The sequence below is a fragment of the Podarcis pityusensis genome (assembly GCF_964106645.2).
Source record: "Podarcis pityusensis genome assembly, chromosome: 9".
NCBI lineage: Eukaryota > Metazoa > Chordata > Lepidosauria > Squamata > Lacertidae > Podarcis > Podarcis pityusensis.
In genome coordinates, this window is record NC_138034.1 from 52,797,235 (window position 1) to 52,822,218 (window position 24,984).

General features: G+C 47.7%; 1 protein-coding gene and 1 long non-coding RNA gene across 5 annotated transcripts in view; both read left to right on the top strand.

Moving 5' to 3' along the window:
- The window catches only part of PITX2 (paired like homeodomain 2), a 34,865-nt gene extending 25,772 nt beyond the window's left edge, over positions 1 to 9,093 (top strand). For 3 of the 4 annotated variants that reach the window (XM_081022154.1, XM_081022155.1, XM_081022156.1), the window contains 2 exons: positions 3,179 to 3,384; positions 7,589 to 9,093. In XM_081022154.1, the coding sequence (XP_080878280.1) occupies positions 3,179 to 3,384; positions 7,589 to 8,152 (770 nt within the window). In that variant the 3' untranslated portion in view covers positions 8,153 to 9,093. Of the gene's footprint in view, positions 1 to 468; positions 751 to 3,178; positions 3,385 to 7,588 lie in introns of all 4 variants that reach the window. The other variant, XM_081022157.1, reaches the window with a different exon arrangement.
- Positions 9,094 to 10,762: 1,669 nt separating this feature from the next.
- On the top strand, positions 10,763 to 13,732 carry LOC308485589. The gene is made up of 3 exons (XR_013990639.1): positions 10,763 to 10,844; positions 11,586 to 11,668; positions 12,852 to 13,732. It is a non-coding gene; the product is annotated as an uncharacterized lncRNA (long non-coding RNA).
- The last annotated feature ends 11,252 nt before the right edge of the window (positions 13,733 to 24,984 follow it).

Consider the following 24,984-nt stretch of genomic DNA (forward strand, 5'->3'; position numbering starts at 1 on the left):
TTGCGCAGCTAGGCAAAGCTGACCGTCGAGGCTCCTGCTCTTGCAGCAGCCGCCCACGCCTTGGATCTAATACAGTCGACCTGAGCCTGTCACTCTGGCCCGGCCCGCGAGTCCGTCGGCAGCCTGGTGATTTATTCATGGTCGGCGCGGTCCGCCGCGGGAGTCTATTGCGGAGGGTGCCTTCGCTCTTCTTCGGGGTTTCTCCTGCTTTCGCCCGCAGAGGCTCATGCGACGGGGCGGCCGCCCGTCGAGAGGAGGTGGAGGAGGAGGGCAGCGACGGCGGGGGGCAGCAGCGTCGCCTTGAGAGCCGAGCAGGGCTGCCTGCTGCGGGAGAAGTGAAACTGACACAGTGAAACTGACAAGGAGGCGGCGGAGGAGCTTCTGCGGCCGCGTCTCCCGCGCCGAGGGCTGCGCCTCTGTCCACACACGTAGCGCGCACATCCACACCCAGTGTGCAGCCCCCGGCAGCTCGGGCTGGCTCCCGCAGCCCGATGAACTGCCTGAAAGAGCCGCTGAGACTGGAGCGGCTGGTAGCCGGGAATAAACTGTGCTGCTCCACCTCCCCTTCCTCCGCTTCCTCCACCTCCTCCTCCGCCTCTTCCTCCTCCTCCTGCCACCACCACCACCACCAGCCGGCCCTGGTCATGGCTTCAGCCCTGACCCCCGGCCAGCCGCGCTCGGCCTTGGATTCTGCCAAGCACCGGCTGGAGGTGCACACCATCTCCGACACCTCTAGCCCCGAGGCCGCAGGTAAGGGTTCTCCGCCGGCTCCACGCTGCTTCTCTTTCCCTCGCCACACTATCTCATTATTCTGATTATCAATACAGAGTCTTGGGGGATTAAACTGGGTGTCCCAGTCCTGTGCTGAGGACGCATAGTGAGGGATTAGAAGGAGAAGGGAATGGAACTATAATTGCAGATGGCACTGCCTTTGTAGCTAGATTCTGGGAAACATTTGGTTTCTCCTTTTCTGTCGGGAAACAGCGGGTGCGCGGGGAGGCAGAAGAGTTGCACACACGCCCGGCAAATCCAGGCATTTGTCACTGAGAGATAGAAACCTAGCAGGAAAGACAGCAGGACCCGGGCTTGTAACTGGAATGCAGTCTCCGTCTTGATTTAGCCAGACCATCTCAGTAAAAGAGCGGTGATTGACCCTGTCACTCTGAAATGTATTTAAAAACAAACAAGCGGGCTCTATGTAAAACAGCACTTACTGCATCTAGTACAAATGTAGTCGAAGCTCTAGGTGAAATTTAATTCCAATAAAGGTACTGTATAGGAACCCTGTAGGATCCTGGGGGGAAAGAGAGTTCAGATTTGCCCATGGATTTCCATCTATCCATAGTGGTTTCCTTCCAGTGAGTCTTATTGAATATAGTAGGATTGGATTCCGATGAAATATGCATAGGATCGTGGTGTCAAAGGATCCTTTGCACGCTTGCTTGGGAGTAAGTTCGACTCGAATCAATGGGAGTTACTTCTGAGTAAACGTGCGTGGGCTGTTAAACTGCTACTTCAGGGGCGCACTTCAACCAGCCAGTCCTAGTTGAATACACTGGGACTTGCTTCTGAGTAAGCGTGTTTAGGATTGGGCTGCTTGATTGCAATCCGAAGTACACCTACCTATGACTCTTCCGTTAAACTGAGTGGAGCCTGGAGGATTGGCTACTTCAATTTAAGTGTTTCTGCTTGACCGAGGATGCAATGACATATATCTTCATCCAACCCGATCCTACCCATGGTTACTCGGAAGTAAACATGTCCGATTAAAATAAATGATATTTGCCTTAATGAAAACATGCCCAGGAATTGCAGTCGTATGTGCTACAGAGACTGCAACTATCACCATGAGCGAGAATGTAGGGGTCTTCACTGGGCTTAATGGGGGCAATCCCAACAATTTTGAGATAAACACATTTAGTTCTGAAAATATATTCCATCTTTAAAGACACTTCACACTCTCATTAACTTCAATGGGTGGCATTAAACTAAGTTTTACTGCGAGCAGACCCACTTTAATGAATGAACATGCCTTTGTTTGGGCCATTGATTTCAATAGATCTACTCAGAGTAAAACTTGGCCGAATACCATGCAATGTGAGTGGAAGTTAGACCGACTCACCGATTTAGGACACATTATTGTAACATAATTTCTGGATGCTCGATCCATGAATCGGCACCAGAGTGGCCTTGTCTAGATACAGGAGAACGATGTAGCATAGTACACCAGTATTGCTGCAATCTTTGTAGGTATTTCGGAGGAGAGCCTCAGTAAATGCAGAGCCGTGTTCGATTTTAAAGATGTGCCTGTGCGCACAGCTGTATTGATACAGATGCAATATACACGAAGTCTGCAGCTGCACAGCGTGTACTGTCAGTGCAAGAGGTATTTTATACCTGTTACATATAACGAATGCATCTAGGTGTAACGCTCAATTCGAATTAATTTAGGGCAATCCTGAATCACAGTCCCATACTTCTTGTAGTGTGAGGGGGGAAAGCTTTCCGTGACATCACTGAAGGACTTCCGTGTGCGTAAGAAGGTGGCCTTCAGATTTGCTGTATTAATCTCGTATTGGTGCACACTTTTAAAAGGAAGCACTTGGATTGAAGTCGATATACATTCTAAAACTTAACTCCTGGGATATAAGTGGCAACGTTTTTAATAGCGCTGAAGGACACAGCCTGACTTTTCAGTCCGAAGCACGGTTACTTTTCAATTTATGGCCTTGGGTTTTCCTATTTATCTGGTGCGTGTGTGTTTCATTCGGATCCTAAGCGCGTTTATTTCAGCGCAAACCTCATTGCTTCCAAAGAAACTACTTCCGTAGCCTTTATTAGTATTACAGTTTTAGGAGAGCAGCTTTTGGATTGGGCTTGTTCACCCCTCGATCTTTAAATAAAATCTATGGAAGTAGATACCCTGCGTTCCGATTAGGCCGACTGGCTTCAAAACAAGTGCGCTTAGAACCGCATGTTTCTCCGCCGGTTCGCAACGACCCATTCCCCCCCCCCCCCCACGGCTACTTCGGCTCAACCGCCTTGGGAAGAGCGCCGACTGCGGGCCGCGGAGCGCTTGGGCTGATCCCCTTCTCCCTCCGCCCGCCCTTTTTCTCCCCGCCCCCCGAATCCCAATCCGCGCCAGCCTGTTGACCCGCGACTGCCTTTTCCTTTGCAGAAAAAGACAAAAGCCAGCCCAGCAAGAATGAGGACGCGGGCGCCGAGGATCCGTCCAAGAAGAAGCGGCAGCGGCGGCAGCGGACGCACTTCACCAGCCAGCAGCTCCAGGAGCTCGAGGCCACTTTCCAAAGGAACCGCTACCCGGACATGTCGACTCGGGAGGAGATCGCCGTCTGGACCAACCTCACCGAGGCCAGAGTCAGGGTAAGGGTAAGGGGAGCCCCGAGCGATCTGCTTTGTTCTGTATGTGTGAATGTTGGGGCCCTTTGGAAGAGGCAGCAGCGAGGCGAACGAACCTGAGTAGCTTGGCTGGCGCAGGGAAGGCGCCGCTTTCGATTTGGCCTCCTTTTTGAGGCGGGCTTTGGCCCCGGCGCAGCGCCTCTCTGCTTCCCTCTCAGGCCGAGGCAGGCTGCCATCTTCTCCGAATATGATGGATGGCTGCGCGGCGTGTTCTGAACTGGATGTGTACTTTATGGGAAGCGTCGCCAAGAAAGCTTCCCGGGGCAGGCTCCGACGTGTGCGCAGCAGCCCGAGATGCGCAACACACGAGGCCTCTGACTCCATCGAAGGCACCCAAAACTTGCCCTTCCTTGCATTCTTCCTTCCCTCTCCCCACCCCTCGCTCGCCCCAAGCACCCTCAGGTTTCACAACAACGGTGGCTTTCTCCCCACCCACGCCACCCCTTTCTTGCCAAGATTGATGGATCGATCAGAGTGCTAAAACGCAGCAGAATCGTGCACTCCCGTCTCCGGGAAATCAAAGTGGGGGGAAACCCAGATCACAGCCCCAAGTCTGTATATATGGAAGAAAGTCCCGTGAAAAGAGAGGCAGTGCGGGTGTCCTCATACAAGCTTCCCTCTGTAGGGATAGTAAGTTGCAACTCTGTGGGCCTTTAAAACCTTTCGAGTTTGGTATATCCCCCTCCTAGCCGGCTTGCAAAGAGCTTTAGAACTGCAATTGGTGGCTAAATTACTTTAGAGTAATCCCGTTAGGATTGCTATAAGGTCAGGAGATTTGAGGAGATTAAAGAAAGTCCCAGCGCAATCCATGAAACTAGGAGCGGGGATGTTCAGCGTGTTGCTTACTCTCTTTAAAAAACAACAACAAATAAATACATAAAACAGAAAATAAGGCCTCCTCCTTCTCAAATGTAAACCATGTTTGTTTTGGTTAGAAGCGTGAAAGCCTTCCCAAACAAATGTTACCTGGAATAACGACATTTGTAGTCAACAAGACTTACTCCCAAGAAAGTGTGTAGGGAATCAGAGCGTTTTTAAAAAATAAAAACCGCCTGGTACCTAAGTTAATGTAGGACCCGTTCATATCTCTGTTTCTTATTCCCAAGTAAATGCCATTAGGACTTGGGTGTAAACAGCGCAAAAATAATAATGCTATATATATATATATATATATATATATATATATATATATAAACTACAATTTAAATTGGGGTTTTGAATTAGACCAATGCGAAATGCGAAATGTTGCATTCATTGGAGGAATCAGTTTTTGCTACAATGCTTTGGAAATAAACAAATCCCAGAGATTTTAATTAAAAAATATGGGAGTCTGTAGAGTTTGGGCTCAGCTGCTTAGTGGAAATAAACAAGGAGTAATTAAAAAAAATCTAAAGGGACACAGAGGAATCAGGTTGTGTTGGCTGTTGACTCAATTCAGGCTGGGTGTCTATTCAATAGCCGTGCATTTAAACGAAAATGTCTAGATTTAAGCCGATGGAGCCTCCTGCCCTATCTTTAGAGTCCTCCCCTCTCGAAAACAAAAGGAGCTTAATTTTATTGAAAGCTGCCGCACTTACTTCTAAGCAAGTAAGCGCACTCACGACTTTGTGACATTTTGGTTAGGCCTAATTAAGGTTTTTACCATACCGTGGCTTTGAGATTTATTGATTTTTTTTTGTAATAAATCAACAAAGCTACCTACATGGGTGTGTGTGTGTGTGTGTGTGTGTGTGTGTGTGTTCTAAGTAACTGAGCCGGCAAAGCAGTTGGGTTTAGTGGGGTTTGCAATTCTCTACAAACCGTGGTTTTACTGGGGAAGAACTCGCAGTGGCCTGCTCCCCAGTAAGGATGCATAGGAGAGCAGTCTCCTAAGGGGGAAGAGATGCAACTAGGTCAGTTTATGTGGAAATGCGATTGTAGAAAAACTGGCTCTTTTTCTATAAGAAGCTTGCGCTTTTGTGTTTGGCGGGGGGGGGGGGGAGTGTCAGCTTGCCCTCAAGTCCCTCCTGCAAATGTGCTGGCCTGTAACGTTTTAAAAATATGACTTTGAAAACGCTGGCAGTGGAGAGGTGAACAGCTCCCCTCCCCCATTTACAGGTTTATTTTCCCCACTTCTTTGAAACCTGGAGACGGCCGTGCATGTGCTTTGGAGAATGTAGCGTGTTATGTTTGGGGGAAAGTGGTGGTATTCGCGGGCGCTGGGTATTGGGTTTTATTAGGCGTCTGCGAGCGAACGGTGCAGTCGAAAGGGAGATTTGCAACGTAAAACACGGGCTGTGTAAACAGAACGGGAAGAGCCCCGCGACGGTTCGAATCCACATAATAACTTTGCAGGCGGCCGACTGGCAAATCAGGCGGCGGGATGTGGATTGGAGCGAGACACACGCCTTCGCCATTGTCTGCGCGGCGGAGGCTGTTGCCCTTTAGCACATAGTGAAAAGGGCAACTTTGCCAAACGAGCAGAGGACAAGATGGGGCGGACGTGGTTTGGCTTTACTGGCGATTAGCACATGAAAGGGACTGGTCCCTTTAACAAGCTGTTGAAGTAAAGATTTACGACGGCTTGCCCAGTTATTTTTATTTCAAAAATATTATTATTGTTCCTACGTCTTGTTTCTAGAGAGGAGATATCGATTAAAAATGCATTCTGTTCCTCGGTTTGGGAAAGAGGGCTGAGGTTGTTAAAAGTTGGATTCTCGTGCAAACTCAGTGTTTTCTTTCTTTGTGGTAAATCGAGGGAGGGGGAAACTGAAAGGTGGAGGAGGGGGAAGGAGCCCATCCCCTTTGTTCGCGATCTCCCTGAACAACAAAATGAATGGAGTGCGAACCGAATGAAGGATTCCACCTACAAGCGAGCAGAAACCAAAGCGGCAGATAGATAATATATAGGACGTTTCCTTGGCCGGGCGTCAAATCCTGTGATGAATGACACGAGCATTTGCACTACAAGAGATATTTTGTCATATATAGGTGGAGATATTCAAAAGCAGCTTCAGCCAGGGCCCAGTTAGGCGGTTTTCGTCCCTCTGAAAGGAATGAGGCCGGCGCTCTAAAGAGAAACAACGGGGATCTATTGCGTAGATCCAGTGCATGCGGGATCAAATATTCTCCCACAGCCACTGTAAATTGCTTTATCAGGCTGTAAAACGTGCTAAGAACGAACGGGGGGGGGATGCTCTTAAGACCGGCTTCTGCTTCGGTTTCTGGTGCCCCAGCCTTAACAGATTTACTCGGGAGTTAGTATCGCCGATTTAAGAGGGACCCAAGCAAGAATGTAGACCTAAGGATCCTGCGCACGTTTTCTGGGCGCAAGTCCCTCTGAGGGGCTCTGGGTTCCAGCCGTAGACCCCGATGCGATGCACGTTGACCGGAAAGTAAGTGGAACCGAGGGCCAATAGAGATGATTCCCAAGTCAATAAACTTGGACTGGCAGCCACAAGGTCGGCCCCTACACTGTACGTGTTTTCTGGGAACTGGGAAGCAATTCCCAATGACTTCCAACTAATCTCTGTACAGAAGAATCCATAGGATCGTAAACGAGGCTCCAATGATTTGCAGTGGCAGCATCAGGAAGGGGGAAAAACATGGGGCGGGGCAGGTTGAGACATAAGTGCATTTTGTGGGTGCTTCCTCCCCCATGTTAGATTTATGGAAGATAAACATAGGCATCTTCTGCAGGCTCCCATCCTCAACGTATTTTCTCTGCCCGAATTGTGTCTGATGGCGTTATTACTTTTCAAGGCAGCAGGCTTAGAGGTTTTGCAGCTTTGTTTCAAAACCGTCCCGTTTATGGTTCAGTGCGAGTTTGTACGTGGAAAGTGTTTCAGTAGTGTGTGTTTGGGGGGCGGGGAGGGGTTAAGAGCCAACTGTGCGTGGTGGAAGGCCGCTGTGAGAACAGGACGTTAGGCTAGGTCTCATCCAGCAGGCTCTTCTTGGGTTCTAGACTTCCCTCTACCCTTCATGCTGTACCCCAAAGTTGCTGGAGCCCCAGGGCTCCAGGAGGAGGACATTATTGGTGTCCTCCTCGAAGTTCTGGAGATGCTTGCGCGGCGCGCGGGTCTGCTTTGCCTTCCCTATAGTGACCGGCTTTCTTTCCCCCCACCCCCATCCTTCTCCTTGTTTTGTTGCCCCCCCCTTCCCGTTCACCCGTCGCTCCCCTCCATTGCAGGTTTGGTTCAAGAACCGCCGGGCCAAGTGGCGGAAACGCGAGCGGAATCAGCAGGCGGAGCTGTGCAAGAACGGCTTCGGGCCGCAGTTCAACGGGCTGATGCAGCCTTACGACGACATGTACCCGGGCTATTCCTACAACAACTGGGCCGCCAAGGGCCTGACGTCGGCGTCGCTCTCCACCAAGAGCTTCCCCTTCTTCAACTCCATGAACGTCAACCCGCTCTCGTCGCAGAGCATGTTCTCGCCGCCCAACTCCATCTCGTCCATGAGCATGTCTTCCAGCATGGTGCCCTCGGCGGTCACCGGCGTGCCCGGCTCCGGCCTCAACAGCCTGAACAACTTGAACAACCTGAGCAACCCCTCCCTCAATTCGGCCGTGCCCACACCCGCCTGCCCCTACGCCCCGCCGACCCCTCCTTACGTTTACCGGGACACGTGTAACTCTAGCCTGGCGAGCCTGAGACTCAAAGCTAAGCAGCACTCCAGCTTCGGCTACGCCAGCGTCCAGAACCCGGCCTCCAATCTGAGCGCCTGCCAGTACGCCGTGGACAGGCCCGTGTGAGAGAGAGACAGGAAGGCCTGCCGCCTTTCGTCCCTTGTTTTGTTGTTGTTGTGGTTGCGTTCAGAAAACAAACAACTCCCCCCCACCCATTTAAAAAAACAAAACCCAGAGACACAGGAACAAGCAGGCGCACAATTCTGAATGGACGAGGGAGGAGGCCTCGTTTCCGCAATCAAAGGACTTGAATGTTCGAATCCAAAGTAAATGGGCACTAATGGAACGCGAGATGGAAACAGCGGAGTGACTTCGGAATTGAGACAAAATGTAAACCAGAAAGAGAAGGGTTGGGGAGAGGCACAAGAGATACCACTGAAACTAGCGAGTCCCTTTGTTTTCAAAGGATATTCTCCTGCTACCTTTCACTGAAGAAGAAAAAAGTATTTCCAACATCTACAAGGACATATATTATAAATATATATAAAATACGGACAAACGTTTGAATCGCTATACTATGACATTTTAATGTTCCTATAAGCTTGTTATTTTTTATGTTTAGCATTGTTAACATTAAAATAAAAAAATGACGGGAAAGGATGTATATATATATCGAAATGTCAAATTAATTTTATAAAAGCAGTTCTTAGTAAATATCCACAGTGTTTTTAAAAGTTAGGCTTTAAAATAAAGCATGTTACACAAGACATTAGGGATTTCTTTTCTTTTTCTTTTTTTCCGCTTGCGAGCAAGGGAATGTATATACTAAATGCGAGACTGTATGTTTCTAACATATTATTAATTATTATTATTAAAAAAGAAGAAGAAGAAGTCCCATTGTGTGAATATCGGTTTTAGAATAGTACCTCTGGTGGATGCAATGGCGACGCTGAAACTGCAATGTAAACATACCCTGTGTATAACATTTCGTATAATAGTGTTTTCCTTTTCTGACAACATTGGAAAAAATGTGTTTTCTTTCATGGGAGTAAAATATACTGCATACAGTTTGGTCTGGATTTTTTTTTTAATCCGTTCAAGCGCATAGAGGGATATCCCCACATATTGTCCGGCTGCTGATCTCCAGTCTCCCTTCTGGTGTGTGCGGAGGAAACCTTCCTGCTCACCTCGCTCGTATACAACCACAAAAGTCCATTGTTACTAGCAAATACTTCTTCTACGCCTTTCATTTTTAGTCTTGTCGCTGCAGACCTATGTATGTCTACTCAGACGGAAGCCCAGCTGAGTTAAATGGAGCTGTGCGCAGGATTGCAGCCCAAATATGTCGATGGTGGTGTAAAAGAAGGTAGGAAGGGGGTGGGGAGTTCAATCTCTACAAGGGTCGTCCCCATAAGGTGATCGTTCTCCCAAGGAGCTGGGTTCTGCTGTTATTGCCCTAACCTAACTGATCACGAACGCGATCCACCACTGTTCAGAGTCCTGTTGACTTAAGGACATACGTAGGTGGCTGCCGAATACTGAGACAGACCATTGCTCTACCTCCCTCAGCAGCGCCAGTTCTGGCCGGCAACTGCTCTTCAGAGCTTCTCCTGGAGAGTTCTAAACGACGCTCTTAAATCCAAGTGAAATCACTGGGACTTAAACTTTGTTTAACTTTGCCTTATTTGTGCCGAATAATAACAAGTGAATCAATAAAACGGCCAGGTTATCTTCTTATCTGTCTCTCCATTGTCTGCTCCTACCGCTCTCTCTCTCTCATCTGTTCCTTTCTGAGGGTTAAAAAAAACCAAACCAACAGAAATTCTTTCCTTAAACCTGTACGGATCACCCCCCCCCCTTTCCAGCAGAAACCGGGAAACCAGAGCCTGCTGTGTCTAAAAGCGCCGCCGCGCCTCGCGTCGAGCTCAGCCACAAGAATCCGGGAGAGGGTCGCTGGTTCTGGAGCACCTCCTTTCAGAAGGCTTGTCCTGCAATCTGTAGCCGAGGGGGAAAGGTCGCGCTCTTTGTGTTGGGCGCGTAGAGATATTGACCCATTCATTCTCAAACTGCTTGTTCGCCAAACGATACGGGATTATAGTTTTGCAAGTCTGCGGGTGGGGGGTAAGCAAATCAAGATGAATTACGGCGCGCGCCCGGAGCGGGCAGCAGCAGTAGAGAAGGGAGAGGAGAGATGGTTTAAAAAGAGTGGAAAGGGTTCCTTAGGTGCGCATCGTAGGAGTTAAGCTACTGGCCACCCTCTTCCCTCTCCCACTCGTTCCCCAAGTCTCTGTCTCTCTTCCTCTCCCCCCCCCCCCCGCTGTAACCTTACCAATAGGTAGAACACACAAATGCGCCTTTGTGTTCCCGGTTTCAAAACATAGATACCAGATAATGCGTTTAATTTATGGTTGCCAGGAGCTGCACATTAACTTTCCTCCCCTCTTTCCGTCCCTTCCCCTTTTCTCCTTTTGGGGGGCAGAGGGCGTTACACTAGATCCCTCAAGACTACAAAAGGCCCCCACCCCATGGAGACTGCAAAGAAGACAGAGGGAAGGGAAGGGCGAAGAGGACTCGGAAGAGCCTGTGCACCTGAATTGCGCACTTAGAGAATCATAGAACGTAGAACTGGAAGGGACTCCAAGGGTCATCTAGTCTAACCCTCTGCAATGCAGGAATCTCAACTAAAGCATCCAAGGCGACTCCAAACATATATTTATTTTGCCTTATTCATTCAAACCGCACCTTCTTCCCAAGCAGCTCAAGGTGGGGTTCCTGGTTCTCCCTCACCTCCATTTCATCCTCACAAAGACCCTATGAGGTAGGTTAGGGTGAGAGGGAGTGACTGGCCCCAGGTCACCCTGTGATCTTCATGGCAGCGTGGGGACAAGATTCATGCACTCTTTCCACTGCACCACCAGGCTGGTTGACTTGGAAGTTCAGTTCCGCTGAAACCCAGCAGAAGTAGAGGGTGGTAACCAACTAAGTTTTTCTCAGAGTAGACCCATGGCTAAATTAGGCATATTCATTTCGATGGGTTTAATCCGAGTAAGATTTAGCTGGAGACCACCCAAATTATCTGCCGTCCTCTAAACCACACTGGGATCTTAGCAATCTTTTTCATGTCCCCCCCCCCAAAAAAAGGGGGCGGGGAAGGGAATGGATTCGTCTCAGTCTCCTTACTTCTTGGGAATGGGTAGTTAGAGAGAGAAGCCCGCGGAGTCCCTCAAAATAAGGAATTTCCTGCAAGGCCCAAGGAACCCCTGTTCCCTCCTTTGCGAGGGCCGAAGGGCCTTTCGAACATGCCGAGGTCCTTGACCCAAGGCCAGGTTTTTCAATCGATCGTCCTTCTCCTCGGGTCAACACTTCCGACCGGAGCGTGAGAGGAGCCTGGCGGCATTTCTCCGTGTGTGTCTGTGCGTGCTTGTGCGCCTTTGTGTTTAAACGCATGGTAATTATTAAGCCAATTGTTCTCAACGACTACCAGCTTGCATTTGATAACAGACGGAGATCTCGCCAATTGATTCCGTCCATGCATTCAAAAATATTTTCGTGACCACAGACTTCGTATCTCATTTCCGGGCGGGCCGATTGACGATGAAAATCGGGTCATCTCTGGAGAGCTACGAACGGAACTACTCGGAAGTAAGTTCCTTTTAATTGCTTCTGCTTTGGGAGGGGGGGGGAGGAAAGAAGGGGACGACCATACCGAGGAGCCTCTGCATACGTTTACTTCGAAGTAAGCCCCATTGAATCCCCAGGTAAGCTCCCTGCCTCCAGGGAGTTACTGGAATTTTCTGTCTCCCCCCTCACTTTCGCCCCCCCCCCCACTGTTAGGCAGAAAGGGAAAATGTCCTCGCTCTCCACAACACCCTTTAGTTATTTCCCACCAAAAAAACACATCACGCATCAAGCTACATCTCCCCTCCCAGGAGCCTCTGGCGCTCCTCAGTTCAGCCAGAAATCGGGGGAGAAAGTACCCCTTGCCTATCCCAGAAAACCCCTGAATTAAATCCCTCCCCGAGAGGGAGTGGAATTTCTTCTCTTCCTTCTGCCCCGTCTAATAAGATAAAAGCCCGAGGGAAAGCGGGGAGGGAGCTCATTTTTTCCTGAGAAAGGAAAATAATAATAATGAGATTATATTTGGAGTAGGCAGTAAATCACAGGGGGGCCTTGGACGTCCGGGGGTTGTGTTTCTGACGTATCAAAGCAAAAGAAACACACAAAAAACACGGTATCGCGGCCCTCCTTGGAAGGTAAGACCGCGAAACGACGTGGTATGTGTGTGTGTGTGTGTGTGTGTGTGTGCGCGCGCGCGCGCGTGTGTGTGACACAGAGAGAGAGAGAGAGAGAATACGCAAGGCCAGAGAAGAAAGCTGGCTCAAAAGAAGAAAACATCGCTTTCCCAAGTTGCAGGTCTTAAAGCCCCAAAGCCATAAATTAACCGGCTGGACTTGTGGCATCTCTCTCTCTCTCTCTTGAGGACTCTATTAGAAATGCCGGCGAGAGATTCGAGCGGCTGACCCCAAAGGCGGGTGCGAGCAAACAGGGCTGTCTGGCTAGGAATCCACATCGCAATCCACAAAAAAAGAAGCCCGACTCCTTTCCCCGCCCTTCCCGTCGAGGGGCGTCTCTTTCCGCGCTGCTCCCCTCTCGGCCCCCCCCCCCGCCTGGTTTCCCTGTAAAGTAGGCAGGCAGCGTTTGAAGGGAGATCTTGGCACGCCCCACCCTCCCCGCGTGCGTGTGTGGATGGACAGAAGTGGGCCTGTAAGAAGAGCGGATGTTTTGAAAGTTTTATGAATATAGACGGGCTATTGATTGCCTTCAGGAGCTCGGCTTGGCTGAACCCAGCACGTTTCGTCGGGGAAGGAATTAAAAGCTGGAAGGAGAAAAAAGCCAAGAGACTTGGGCGGCTTCTTGATGTTTCTGCAGCGGCAAACGGCGAGCGGCTGCCTATTCCTCCATCTTCCCGGGCATTCGCCTGCTCCTGAGGACGGAAAGAAAGAAAGATCGCCTCCTCTCCTTCTAGGATTACTGGATCAATAAACTAAGATCGCTATATTTAAAGCTTGTATGTACACACACTTGGGGGGTGTTAGCTTCGTTGAACACGGGGGGGGGGGGCTTATCTCCGAGGAAACGCGCTTAGGATCGGGGCACACTTCAGGCATCCAAAGGCACGAAGAGAATTCAGTTTTGGGTCTCTCTTTGTCCCTCGCCTGTAAAACTGTTAGGATTACGTTCCTGGAAATACACTTCCCAATTTAGCGGTGTTATTGTTTGCTGTTGTTTTACAGCTTCGGTTCTTCGGCATTTTAACAGTCTGCACTTAAAGGAAGGTAAAACGTCAAAGTGAGCTTGAAGAGCTAACAGATAATAAAGGGAAGAAAAACCAGAGGAACAGAATCCGCGAATGCCAGGGAATTTATTTCGGGAAGGACAAAACGTACTTGCAAGGATTAGGGGAGGGACGAGGAGAACTTTTCATTGGGTTGTTAAATGGATTAAAAATGTAAATTGTGCATTGCATTCCCACTAGCACGATATACACACCCACCCGCTGGGGGTTTCACCAGGGCAACAACTTTAACTATATTTTATCCAGCTCTATCTACAAGACTTCCAAACTTTGGACACGGGAAATGAAGTACGTATATAATCTCTGAATTGTTCCCAAATTGTGTTATTTCATTGACGGTCAATGAATATCGCTGAAGAAGTGTGTGCGGTTTTTGTGAGTGTTTTATTACCTTTTCACGCCAGCTTTAACGGTGCATGACACACACAATGACTACACACAGACATACAGGATGCATACCTGAGTATCTCTCGAAATACAATTCTTATCAGCAGAACCCTCCCACCCCAATTTGAAATATATGTCCGGAGAAATATGTGTCCAATCTTTAATCCAATTTCTATTCACAACTGTGCAAGCTGACTTTAAAGGTGCATTTAATGCAGTGATAGTTAAATATTTTAAGGGCATATGATTTGGCTTGCTAAATGCCTCGTTTGATACGCAGACTAGACAGATGTAGCTCTCAATAGTCGTCCCAGGTAGGCCGAGACAGTTAATCTTCCACGAACCAGGAAAGATTTACGCTTTTCAAGATCCGTACGAAGACTCGGCTAATTAGATTGCTGAACCTCCTCACCCTCCCACAGGGTGAGCAAGAACACTAACAGAACACACACGCACCATTCCTGTCCCAACCAATCAGTCTCAAAACACACACACACACACACACACACACACAAAGAGAGAGAGAGAGAGAGCGAGAGAGAGAGAGAGATTTAAAGCGAACCGAGACTCCTTAAAGTGAAAAGACACAAATCAACTTAGATAAGGGTTACCTATTCTCAGATCGGAGCCTTCTGTCCCAAGCCAGTGTACTAAGTCGCGTTGAACTCGGCTGGTCTTGTTACTAAGTAAACAGGCGCACGATCGGATTGTCCTACGCTTTTGTCTACAATGCATTTCACACGCCGGCCACTGTGTGGGATACACCGAACAACCCAACTTCAGCCGATGGAGGTGGACTGGTGGTTTAGCTCCGAGAGACTTCAAGCGGATGACTTGAATCGATCGACTATGAATCGGCAATCATTGCAAACACTCACCTCCCCAGTCCGCAAATTAAGTGCAGCAGACTTTAAATCGTAGGTTGACAATCACTGCCCAATGCCAATAAGTATGTCCTTTTCCTACAAAAATTGCAAACACCCCTCTCCCAGTTTAATCCAAGTAGAGCTGTAACCCACCCACCACATTTTCTTTCAATGAAATTTATTTCCAGGTTTACTGGAGATAAGTCCCGCTGACCACTCACGTCAAGGCGTAGCCAGTAGGAAATAAAGGAGATACCAGAGAGGAAGCTACTTAGGCTAGCTGCCCTGCAGCCCAATCCTATGCTCGTTTACCTGCAGGTAAGTACCACTGATAAGCCAATTTAGTATCAAATAAGTGAACAAAGGGGGTCAGCCGTCCAGCCCTCCAGGCATGAGTGCTTACTCGGAAGTAAGAATGATTTCTGTCAACTTCCTCCGAGATTCATGGGATTGCAACTTTTAGCAGTCTTACTTTGATGGTGTAAGCCCCTTTAGAACTCATGGCACTTTCAAGTTAAAGAAAAGTTAAGAATGAGGTACCACCCATGGGATCTAGGGCGGCCCCTTGCTATTAGGGCTTTTCCATGTGAGTCTATTCTGCAACATACCATTAATGCAGGAATAGTATAGTAATGGAGGATCTTGACTGGATTGTCCACACTCCATCCCATTGATGTCTTTGTTCTGTAATGCTTTCCCTATGTTACCAGATTATTCCTTTATAATACAGCAAAAATGGAACAACCCCCCCCCAACAATGCCACGGAACATATGTGGCATGAAAAGTTACAGGATTTCATTTAGAAGTTGTGGATATGCAACAATTGGAAACTCACCATCATGAGCACAAATGAACGGGCAATAAAAAGGACGTCTGGAGTGAAATCAAATCGAGTTAAATCCAAATATTTGACTGCCACTGTGAATGGAACTTTAAGGCTGTGGGATTGAGGTAGCCAGGTGCAAAAATGGACAGGGCTCCTGCACCTGATGTAGTGATGGAGAAGAGAAACTACCAGCTTGCAAGAAAACACAGAAAGAGGCAGGAGCCCTTTCCTGTTTTGCATATGCCCTGCCTATGTGACATTTTGGTCCCATGGAAATAAAGGAGCTTTATGTACATGTATCTGAAAGGCCCTAGACAGAAGGTAGATTGGAATTTACTGGTAGTCTGTGATTTGAAGTAGAACAGCAAGGAGGAGCAGCAACAAATCACCTCTCTCCACCAAATTAGGTGGCTAAGATGAAGAAAGTTGGGGTGAGGAGAACCAGGAGTGGATTTTTGAGTGACAAGACTGAGAGCTCTCAGTTTTGGAAACTGATTCTGAGCACTGAGTTCCTTATTCTAAGATTATCTTGGCCCCTCTCCTAAGCTACTGTTTTGTAGCAGTGTGTATGGACTGTAGCTTAAGCGTTAGTGGATCTCTGGTGTGTGTGTGTGTGTGTTTAAAGTAGTTTCCACAAGCCTGAAGTCTGCCTGGCCCTGATCCCCATCAGAAAATCTACTGTGACAATTGAAATAGAAAAACTTGATGCCTACTCCCTCCCCTCTTTCTCCTTGCTATTGTTCTTCGCAGTTGCTTTGCCTTGCCAGGAGGAGACCTTTGCCCTACATGGTGTAAAGAACATTGTCCTATGGCTCCTTGATCGCTTAGGCCCTCTGATGTGGTCTACAAACAAGAAGATGTTTCTTCCTAGGTTCAATTGTACAAATGATGAGCATATCGCTGAGTAACCAGTAGATAGAGTCTCCTTTGGCTAACCTGAAGCCAAAGGGCAGAACAATGGCCCAGTAAACAAATCAGTAATCTTGTTTATTGAAATAGGCTTTTGTAGAGTAAGTGGTGACCTGAAGGGTGAAATACTGAGTTCGGAGGAAGTAGGGATATTCAGGAACAATTCTGGATGGAATAGGAAACACCTAAGCCATTTCTTGGGACGTGGGTGGCACTGTGGGTTAAACCACAGAGCCTAGGGCTTGCCGATCAGAAGGTTGGCAGTCCGAATCCCCGCGACAGGGTGATCTCCCATTGCTCGGTCCCAGCTCCTGCCAACCTAGCAGTTTGAACGCATGAAGTGCAAGTAGATAAATAGGTACTGCACCGGCGGGAAGGTAGATGGAATTTCCGTGTGCTGCTCTGCTTCGCCAGAAGTGGTTTAGTCATGCTGGTGACACGACCTGGAAACTGTAAAGTGAGATGAGTGCCGCAACCCTAGAGTCATCCGAGACTGGACCTAATGGTCAGGGGTCCCTTTACCTTTACTTTTAAGCCATTTCTCAGGACCAATTTTATCTTCCCACTTGACCACAACAGGAGTAAAACTGCTTCAAATACGATGGCTAATGCTGAGTCTTACTCTGGGTAAGTAAGTATAGACTACAGCTTTAAACATGCTTAGAAGCATAACATTTGGGTAGCCAACACAGTGTCTTTTAGATGGTGTTAGAATCCAACTCCTATCAACCCCAGTCAACATAGCCAGTGGTCAAAGATGATGGGAAGTGGAGTCCAATAACATATGGAGGGCACCATGTTGACTATCCTGCTATAACTAATAGCAAGCACTCAACCTCTCCTTTACCTTTTTACCTGAGGTCCTCTTGCAACCTCCCTCCCTCTATAAATTTCTCCCAAATCGCTCCCACTGCCATGCTTTCTTGCCCTCCTTTCACCCATGGGTGTTTGTCCCCGAGACTTCAGTCATAAGAACAGAAGAACCCTGCTAGATCAGGCCAAAGGCTCGTCTAATCCACCATCCTGTCCTCACAGTGGCCAACCAGATGCCTATGGGAAACCATAAAGCAGAACCATGAGCACAACAGTGCTCCCCTCTTGTGATTCCCAGCTCCTTAACTCATATGTCAAGAGTATCCTCTTCTTTTCCACTAATACATCCGTGTCTGTTTTCTGCTCTAAGTTCTCAGGAGCAATACCTTGAAGAAAGACTTTCCTGAACAACTTCTGTATCACATCTCTCTGCAGACCACAAACTTATACATACTAGGTTTATGCCACATTGAGGAAGATCCTTGTAAACTATGGTCTGTTCCCTTACTATCCCCCCTTATAGAGCTATAGTTTCCATGGTCACTTCTGGGCAGTGTTATGTCTATAGGTCCTAATTTCCTCTACCCCACACTCCATTCACCTACTCCTGAGCACTCTTCAGTCTCGTCTCCCTTGCCTGGGAGTAAGTTCTACTGAATTCAATGGGACTTCCTTCTGCATAGAAATGTAAAAGATTGCATTGTTGCTGATGAGTTTGGGGCATACTATATGGCAGGGGCATGGAATCCACTGGCTGCATTGCCTCATGCTTGGGAGGAGGTACCTGCCAGCATTGGGTGGGGCCAGAGGCAAAGTGGGTGGGGCAACAGATGTACAACAGACTACATTCTAGCCATGCAAAAGTCTATCTCTCTCTCTGTGTGTGTGTTTTACAAACACCTCTCTCCATCCAAGTAAACAAGAGGCTTTATCACAGTTCAAGGACACATTCCAGCCAGGCCAAAACACTCAAGGAGCCTTGGAGCAGGGCTGTCTCTGCTGCTGGCGAGGTGCAGCAGGGAAAAACAAGTGTGACCCGAATTGCGGGTGTGGCCTGAGAAGTGTCCCGAGGGCTGGCTAGAGAGGCTTTGAGGCTTATATTTAGCCAGAAGACCGAGGCTGTCTGCAGGGGCTGTACTGGATTTGGGTCCCTGTCCAGATTCTGATAGTCCTGAGACTGGAGGGTTTTTACCAAGAAATCCCGTTGCTATATGGTGTGCTCTCCTATGCATTGCATTACATATCTACTCTGAAGCAGGCCCTACTGCGCGTGCATAGGATTGCAGCTCAGGTCCCCCCAAATGTGAGGTCTACACTTGGTTCTCTTGCCCAGTAGAATTTAGGGGAAAGCCTTTGAAGAGAGAAAGAGACCCCGAGCGAGAGTTTGTTGCCTAAGCTGAAAGGAAGGGGGTTCCTAACATTTGAAGGCTGTCTTGTGCAGAATTGCCCTAGTCTTGACAGCAGTCGGGTCGTCTTTCTTCCGCCAGAATCAAAACACCGAGTCCCATAGCAGAGATGACTTTTTTGCCTCGATCTCTTGACCGCCCAAGAGGCGCCTCTGCGTTCCCGCCCTCCTCCTCTTCCAAACTGACAGGGTGATGTGGTTTTTTGGGGGGTGTTTTTTTAAAAAAGTTTCCAGAGGAGCAAGACAGCTTATCAGCCGAATTCCCAATGCATGAGTCACAGCCAGCAATCCTAAATGCACTTACCAAAGCGTAAAACTACTGTCCTATCCACAGGAAGTCTCATCGTACTCAGCAGGACTTAATACTGAGTAGCTATGCATAGGATTGCGACGTAAGTCTCCAGGGAGTTACTGGAATTTACTACGCAGTTAAGTTGCAATCATACGGTGTTTTGTTGAACTTGCAAGTTGATGTTTCCATTGAGATCAACGTCCCCTGGATCTCACAAGTTCGGGATGTGATTCTGGAAGAATTGAACTCGATTGCAATACATTGGCTTAAACGCGCCCCACTCCACCCCTTTTTCTACGGGGTTTGGTATATGTGTACGGACCAGCTGCGCCGTTTCATGGGGAAGGGAATCCATTAGAGCCGCGGAGATTTAAATGTTTGTATCGGGAGGCAAATGGGACTTCAGGTTTCCAACGCTCTGTCTGGAATAAATTAAAACTTTCCACATTATATCTGTCTCTGCAGCCAGGTAAGCGGTGGACGCCACGTGCTGTCTAGCTGGCTAGTCCGCGAACAGGATGCTGGACTAGATGGGCCATTGGCCCCATCCAGCAGGCTTTTCGTATGTGTGAACTTCTTGGGCAGTTCACGTGGACTTCAACGGGCCTTGCGCAGGAGACCTTCCCCGCGGATTATGCGCTGTGTCTGTAGTTGCTCCATAGCCATAGCAGCAAAATATAATGTTACTTCAGAGTTGTCTGACTTTGCCTAGGCTACGATTTAATTCCAGAAAATCCATGCCTTATGTGCTCCAAAAGTAGTAGCCGAAGTCTAAGGTTACTTTCTTCTGAACATTGTTTCCTGAGTGCATCTGGAGTGAAACGTTCGGCCACATTTCTGTCATTTTTCTCGGGAGATGTAAATCTTTCCACCCCATTTCCATCGCCTGAGACAGGAAAGGTACGCAGTCCTATCGAAGCCCTAACAACCAAATGAATCTAACGCACCGATTTTGCTTGGTAAGGCAGCGATTGTATGGACATTTGCCTATAAGTAAGTCTCGTCGAACACAACGGGGTTTCTTCCTGAGTACTCATGCATAGGATTGCGCAGGCTGCAAACCTACCCAAGCTGTCTTAGAAATCAGTCCCGGAGTATTTATTGGAACTTACTTCCGAGTAAACATAGGATCGGGTTGAGTTGGGCAAGTAACTCCTAATGAAAATAATGAGGCTGGTTTCTGATTAGATAAATGTCTGGGCTTACCTGGAAGTAAGCCTCACTGAACGCAGCGGGACTTACTTCCAAGTAAACGTGCACCTGGAATCATATGATACAACCGGGTGGTTTCATAATCTGGCGTCCGGCGCCCCCAACTGGGATTTTAATGGATGCTGATTCTATGCCAAATCCAGAGTATTTAATGGGACAGTCTCAAGAATGCACGCCAAGGATGGCGTTTCCCAATTAAGCTCGATCATAATCTGTTTACCCCCGACATTGGTTTCAAAGAGGAGTCGCTTAAGGTGGTTGGCAGCCGTCAGACCAATCCAAACTTCAGAAGTTAAGCCCCAGAGAATTCAGCGGGGCTGACGCCCTAGCACCTACGGAACTGGGTGGAGAGACTGACCTCTTATTTTGTACCCTGGCCGTGTTTCCTTGGGACGAAGTCACTTTAATTTCACTGGAACTTACTTTCGAAGTCAGTTTATGTTACTAAGCGCCCTAACTTCGAAGTGCCCCCGCCCACAATTAGACTTGAACCCCCGAAGAAGGGCATTCATAATTATAGCCTCTCCTTTGAGTGTCTACTCGGAAGTAAGCCCACTTGCGCTCACTACGGCTTACAACAGGCCTTGAAAACCTATGCATGTCTACTCAGAAGTAAGTCCTATTGAATGCAATGAGTAAGGACGCAACGGCTGAAGCTGCAAAAAATGCGTGTCCTGTTAATTTCACATTGCCGCGCAATGAGATCCTAGGCTTCTATATTTATTAGGAAGGAAATCTTCAGAGCCCAGTGGAACTCCCCTTCCCTCCCTTGTGCGCAGGGACCGCAGTTTTAGGATCAGCCTTCAGGCTTACAGGTGGAAACTATTTTCTTTTTCATAATTCCTCTTTGAGGGGACCCGCCAGCCATGTAAACACAGGGGGAGGAAAAGAAAAACACAGTCTTGCTAACCCCTCAACCCTTTCCTGGAGTCCGATAGTTGAAATGGTTTCCAAGGCGAAATAAAAGCCGACCTGTAAAAAAAGAAAAGAAAAAGTGTGTGTGTGTGTGTGTGTGTGTGTCGGAGCTCCTCTCCTGCCCCCAAACTCTGTTGAACATTAACAGCCTGGGAGCTGCATTGCGGTGTAAAATGTTACATATAAAAATGAATCATCTCTAAGTTTCTCGTAAAAGGTCCCATAAAAGTAGCTCTATAAATCTTGGTATGCACTTAATCCTTTCGACTTGACTTCTTACGTTTCCACTAAATATTTGCACCCGAAAAACAAGAAAGCTGCTGTTGCTGCTCGCTATTAAACGACTGTCTGAGGTTGTTTTGTCCCACTAAGGCCACAATAGCTGAATGACACCATCAGTATCACCACTAGTAACACTACCACAGCTCCGTTTAGACGCACAAAAGTCTTGCGGAGGCTTCTCAACAGTCAATAAGCTGGAAATGAAATTTAAAACCCCAGAGGACCATAGCGATGCTGACGGAGAATTGCATTGAAATGGATTATGGGCTAGAGAGGATCCTGGGGCTACTCTAGAGTAGGCAGACAGGGCAGTCCACATCTGACTACTCACCACCACCTTAGAAGGAGAGTGTCCTTCCTTTCCTCCAGTCCGCTCCTCTGGAGTAGTAGTAGTGGCTTCAGTTCTAGACAACTGCACCATAAGGTGTCAAATATTTCATTGTCTGCCCCCCATTCCTTTTGGAAAGTTCTCTCTGCTAACCCCCATCCCTTTTGTTTCGGGGTACTTCCATAAAATCCCGTACTCGCAATCCGGATGAACTGTGAACGCTTGTAACTGTTTGCTCAGAAGCAAATCCCACTCCGTTGATTGTGGCTTGCGCTCCCGCAAGTGTGCATAACTCTGCACGGTTTATTGCGCTGAATTCGGGGGAGCTTTAATTCGGAATAAACCGGCACAGAATTGCCTTTCGCCTAACTCAGAAGAATTACTGCCGATTCGTCTGCAGGGACCTGGGCGGGGGGAGCGAACCATTCCTTCATCTTCTGTGAATGAACGTAACAAGCTTGGATTCAAATTATTGGTTCTCCTAGAGTAGCTAAACTGACTTTTGTTAAGACTGCTCACCTCAGAATATAGAGTTGAAGAATTGTATATTCCAGATGACTCCTGCATGGAGCCAAAGCTGGACTTTCTGATCTCCCAGAGGCTCTTCCATCTCTAAAAAACTTGTGCTTCTAAATCAGGCAGTTAGGGAATGGGGTCTTGCTGCAACCCTCTCGCATCCTATGAATGCTTGCTCTGCTTTTGGGATTACTCCCAAATCAGTGTGCATAGGATTGCAAACGGACACCAAGGGTGCGCTCCTGTGCAGATGTAAGTACCTGGTAGTAAGTTCCATTCAAAACCATGAGGATTATTTTTGAGTTGCATAGGATTGCGTTGCGCGGAGGAATTCGGTTTTACTACCAGGGCTCAGAAATCTGCTTTGCTCGCATCCTTTCCCTAAAAATGACCCACTCACGCCGAGGACCGCAATCCTATGCACACTTTAGTTGGGCAAAACGGGATTTACTGCACGACACTCAGCGGCAAAATTCCTCCCAGCTGTTTTCTCCCATCGCATCTGAGAAAAACAAGCCTCTAACAAGCCCAAGGTTAGTTAGGGATGTAATCGGCGCTGACACGTTTGAAAAAGACGTTCATGAATTACAGGCTTTTAACGGCGCCATCCGATCCGAAACACGCCTACTCGAAAGTAAGTCCTGCGGATTTCCGACAGAGCTTATTCCCGAGTAAGTGGATATGGGGCTGTAGCCTAAGTAGGCAAAGGACAAAACTGATTTCTCCAGCGATCCTGTCTGGCTGGAGCGCCAATCAACTGAACTTGGAAGGGAAGTTCCATTTCCTTAAGAGACAGGGAAAGTTTCCTTTGCTCGCGCTGACTGCCGGGCGGCGCGCTCTTTTCATCATCCTTATTAATTATCCCCAGCGTTCTATCATGAACTTGCCCAACCATTCATGAAAAGGGGAACTCTGCGCCGGCGCGCGCCCGCCCGCACACCAGCGGCGAAACCGGCGAAAGATGGGGGAACTTCTCCCTCTTTTTGCAACAGCTCGGACCGATCTTCCTTAAAATTGCTAGGATTACGAAAGTCTCCCTCCTCCACCCGCCCCCTGGATCTGCAAGGCCTGATTCTTCCCCGGGATCTCTCGACTAAACCTTTCCGCTAAGAATCTAGCCTGGTTCAAGGTAAGAGCTATCGGCGTGGCTGGTTCCTCCGTGGAACTTGTCTTCATTCCTTAACCATGGACGGGTTCGCTCGCTCCTTCCTTCCTTCGTATTTGTATGCATACCCACATCATCATTCTTTTCCCAGAAGAAGCATCTTCTGCAGATGACCCAATCACCAATACGGTGATAAAGGAATAGCAAGAAATACAAACCTACCTCCTCTTATTACTTATTCCCCCCTTCAGTGAATAAATCTGGTTACATTCAACGCAAAAAAACCGGAATTAGATTATTGGCCTGCCTGACTTGGCAGCATCTTCGCTGACTGGCAGCAGCTGGGGGGGGGGGGTTCGAGTAGGGGACTTTCTTTACCCTACCCGGAGTGTAGATCTGGAGGGATTAAATCTGGGATCTTTGAAATGCAAGACATATGCTCTGCCACAGAGCTACACTACCTGACGCTCAGCACTCTTGCTACTAGCAAATTAACAATGGTCTTAACAAAGAATAGTGAGGATAACACAGAAATCTGCATGTGCGCATCCCTCTGTCAGGGCTCTCCTGCCTTTAAATAGGTGTTCAATAGTTAGATGGTGGGAGACAGCTACCTGATTGCATGCCATTCTTGCTTTTCCTGAATTGTCCCAATTTTAGTAGATGTATTGTAGAAGCCAGAACAATTTCATCCATTTGTGTGTCATTTCTACTTGCCACAGAGCTTTTAGAGGCATAAACTCTTCGTGGAAAGAAAAACAGATTGTGACAGCCTCGCCTCCTCTTACAGGAATGAAATCAAAGAGGTGGAATTCACATCAGCAGCATTGGCTTGCATATTACCAACAATATAATAATTTCATTAATTGGTATGTATATTTACCAACAGTTTATTAATTTAGAGTTCCTCCCCTCTATATCTCATCATTCATCCAGATGATCCCACAGTGGTTAGTAATGAAAGAACCCCCCCCCCGATAAATAAAATAAAAACAAAACAATGTCAAAATGAAAAGAAAGGTATTATATAACTCCCCCATGAACAAGGGGTTGATTCGCTCACTGAAACCAATGACGTATATAAGAAACAGTAGTATTTTTTTAACAGACTATAATGGCTATGAATGAGTGCAGAGCTTGGTTGTATAAACATTCCTGACAGGAGAGTATAGAATCTAATTAGTGGTTACTACCTGTGTTATAACTACAGACAATTGGTGTGTTTATTAGGTCTGGATGTACAGTCCTGGCTCTCTCTGGCATCCACCCCTGCTTTGGAATAAGCAGCAGTCATGTGGTGATGACCACCCACAGGTAGGAAAACCAGGAGGAGTTGTTTTGCTAGGAAGAGTAGGAATAAGAGCACTCTTTGTCCTCTTCCTTATAGAAAAGAGCATTTCTCCAGCAGCTGTTGTGAAAGAGGCTCTTATTTTGATCCCAAGCAAGCAGATTTTGCTTTAAAGAACCCAAACAAATACTAGCTTCCTCCTCTGTATTTATATGGTCCAGTTTGAGTTACAGCCTCCATTGCTTTCCCGCTCTAGGATTATTTTGAGCAAAGGTTAGGAGCTTAACTTTCTGAGCTCAGGAGGTTAATTAGCTCTGGTAGGTTAAGTAATGCCTATTTAATGCACATTTTAAGTTAATAATTAGAGGGTTTGTCTATAGGGAAGGTTTGCCCACCACCACGAGTAATTAAGCTATGTTTAGCTAATCTAGGTTAGCTAGCCCATTTTAAGGCTATT